The sequence below is a fragment of the Brassica oleracea genome, chromosome C5 (assembly GCF_000695525.1).
Source record: "Brassica oleracea var. oleracea cultivar TO1000 chromosome C5, BOL, whole genome shotgun sequence".
In the NCBI taxonomy this organism is placed as follows: Eukaryota; Viridiplantae; Streptophyta; class Magnoliopsida; order Brassicales; family Brassicaceae; genus Brassica; species Brassica oleracea.
In genome coordinates, this window is record NC_027752.1 from 21,700,360 (window position 1) to 21,703,624 (window position 3,265).

Below are 3,265 nucleotides of genomic sequence, written 5' to 3' on the forward strand. Positions count from 1 at the left end.
CTTTTGCTTCAAACGACCAAATATTCCGTTGTTTAAGTTTGTGCTCTCTCATCCAAGCAACCCACAAAGAGGTGGTAGGTGCAAAAAAGGAGCCAGATTAGCTTGATATTCAACGCTTTGTTCCAAACTTCGAAATTCCTCAACTCCAGTCTCCCCTCTGATTTCAGTAAACCGCTAGACTGCCACAAGACGCTACACATCGCTTCTGAATGTCCCCAGACCATAAGAACTGATTACACAGAGAATCAATTTCCTTTCGGTATACTCACATTTACCATACACTAATTTATATTTTGTTGGCAAGTGTTTCGATGTGAACATCTTGTCTACTATCTTTCTTTTTTTTCTGAGACAGCTCAGACATCTGGTTAGGTTAGTATGTCCAAATTAAAGACTTAAAAGTTTCTCCTTTTCATTTTTTTTTTTTATGATTCTTGCCGATCACATGATTGGAGTTTCAGTATCTAGAAAAACCAACCAAAGAATTTGGCCTGAAGCTGTTGCGACAATTTTAATCAAAATACAAGGTAAATGTTGCCAATCTTTCACGCGAATGCAATTAAGAGACGGAGCACTCGACAAGGCGTTCAATAACTTTCACACAAAGTTGAAGATTTTTTTCTATCCATCCTCTGCATAGGAAGCTACGACTTAAACCAAGCTTGGAACGACAAAGTTTAAAACAAACACACACCACTGCAATGGAGGAATCTAGCACACAACACAAAGCTTGACCAGACAAGACACAAGAATTTACAGAGAAGAAGAAACGAGAGGCATTCTTAAGTTGTCACCACATGTATCTGCGTTGGAGTAAGTATTTGCCTGCGAGTCTACTTACTCGGAGTGTGATGTCCAATACATTAGCCCACTGCCAAAACAGTTTTAGTCAGCGCCCAGATACATATACCTTAGAATTGCAGTACAAGAAAATAAAATGATATTATTGAAAGTCTCATTGCAAATTCAAATAACATAAAAGTTATACCCATATAATCTAGTTCTAGATTGGAGAAAAACAAGAAAACACACTTTTATATAATGATGTAGTATGGATTGGGGTTGATCAAAAAAAAAAGTAGTATGGATTGGTCATTACCACTACAAATCTATCGAGTTTGTAAGGATGATTCCTAGAGGAAAGTTGTAGTCATTAGAGAATATTCTACAACTGTTTGGGTTCAGTCTTCTCAATCTAAAAGTGCATTGAAAACAAAGAATAACAACCTTCAAGTATTGACGGAACATGCAAAGTGTTACCTTATCAATACAAATACACATTGAAAGATACCGGCGACACCAGTCCAGGTGGAAGGCCCAGTTTTGACGACCGAATCTTGAATCAGCAAACCAACAGAAGCAGCTAGGGAAACAAACGCCACGACATACGCTATGAAAAGCCATAGCTTCAACCTGTAGCAATCATTCAAATATACAAGTTGAAGCAAAATCAGTATCAACTAATGAACTGTGGGAGCAAGGATCCTCCAATGAATACTATATGCATAGGTCAAAAATCTCAGCTAAAAGCTCGATTTTATCAAAGTCTTCTGATTCGAAAAGAAAACATGAATCCAAGTCAACGAAGAGAGGAATGGAAAAGAAACCTCCATTCGCCTTCGTCATAAGGAGAGTAATCGATATCTTCTTTTCTGACGCAATTGAACATCAATGCTCCGAGAGAGGCGAATATGCCTGCGTTAAACGGAAACCCTAAATCAGATTTACCCCGGGAGGGTTATTTGTGAGAGATAGTTTTACCCGGAAGGTAGTGGAGGAATGGAACTTGGATGGAGCTGCACACGACGGCATCGACCCAAAACCACCAGCCGGTGCCGAAAACAGCGCCGGAGAAACCCGGCCCGAAAATCGCCCAAAGTTCAGCTAAGTCCATCGCTAGAAGATCGGTTTCAGATCGGATCTAACACCCGTGCAGTGAAAATTTTAACAATCTTTGTTACAACGAATACTCACGGTCGCCCCTATTAATTTTCCGAAAACTTTGTTTTTTGGTTCAACTCCGAAACCTATTTAAAGAGATAATGTTTTGTGGTTTTTGAGTGAGAATTGAATTTAGGGAAAATTGGAAAAATGGGAATATTCGAACTTTTATTTGTCGCAATAGAATTTTTGATATTTTGGGCAATTCTGTACAATTTTTACCTTTTTTTATGGTTAAAATAGTAAACTGAATTTTAAAAATGTTAAAATATATGAAAACTAATGGAAACATAAGTATGACAATATATATGTTTAAAAGTTTTTTTTTTTAAAGTGGAATCATATTTTATTTTTATCTTCTAACTACAGTTAGAATACTCATTCTGGTAATCTAGTTAGTCTAGAAATCAGATACTAAGTTTTATACATAGATATATCTTGGGTATACAATGTAAACTAGCCTTTCTTATATATTATAACCAAGCTATATTTCGAAACGTTATAATCAAGAAAGATGTCTTCAGTATACCTACAGCTTGATAACGATATATAGCCACAACTCAGTAATATACCTTATCTAGATTATGTGCCATAACATGTTATTCCATTTACCTTATGTGACGCCTTAAGGAATAATATGTTTTCCACCTACTCTACTGTATTCTGCGTAAGGTAATATACATATTCTAGGCAAATCCGGAAAATATGGAAACTTCCATATTCGATTAAAGATGTACTTTCCTAATTCTACACGAAATCTAATCTAAATCTCGCAGAGTATATTCTTTTCTAAGTCAAAAAGTCATCAAAATTGTTTTTTCCTCCACTCGAACCCGAGTTATTCAAGAGAAAATTATACACACAAGCCACTATAACACATATGATTCACGCTAATTTGATACGTATACTAACTTATATACTAGAAAGTATAATAAAAAATTTAAAACTAATCATGGATTGCTCCACGATTAATTTCTGAGTTTTGTATATATTGTATTTTCATATAATATAGTCAAAAGTGAACGTTTAAAGTTTAAGATGAAATCATAAAGATATTTCCGTAAATTTAAAAGTACTGGGGCGAACATTAAAAAATATTTCCCTGAACCAAGAGTTTTGGGGCGAAATCGAGGACTAATTTTCAAAAATAAAATTTCTCGGGAAAAAATAAGAAATGAACTAATCTCAGGGGCCAAGTGTGCAATATATTAAAATTTAGCCATGTCTGTTTCGTGGTTTGGAACGTTCGATGTGGAAGACAAATGCTCGATCCATCTGGCTTGGTCCAAACGACGAACTGAACATCCGAGAGAACCAATCGAGC

At 35.8% G+C, this 3,265-nt stretch overlaps 1 protein-coding gene across 1 annotated transcript; it reads right to left on the bottom strand.

The window, feature by feature from the left end:
• Positions 1-485: 485 nt before the first annotated feature.
• On the bottom strand, positions 486-2,017 carry LOC106343985 (transmembrane protein 50A). The gene is made up of 4 exons (XM_013783351.1): positions 1,762-2,017; positions 1,608-1,695; positions 1,261-1,413; positions 486-871 (listed from the first exon to the last, which is right to left on the bottom strand). The coding sequence occupies exons 1-4, from the start codon at positions 1,892-1,894 to the stop codon at positions 838-840; spliced, it is 408 nt and encodes a 135-aa protein (XP_013638805.1). The 5' UTR covers positions 1,895-2,017; the 3' UTR covers positions 486-837.
• Between the last annotated feature and the right edge of the window lie 1,248 nt (positions 2,018-3,265).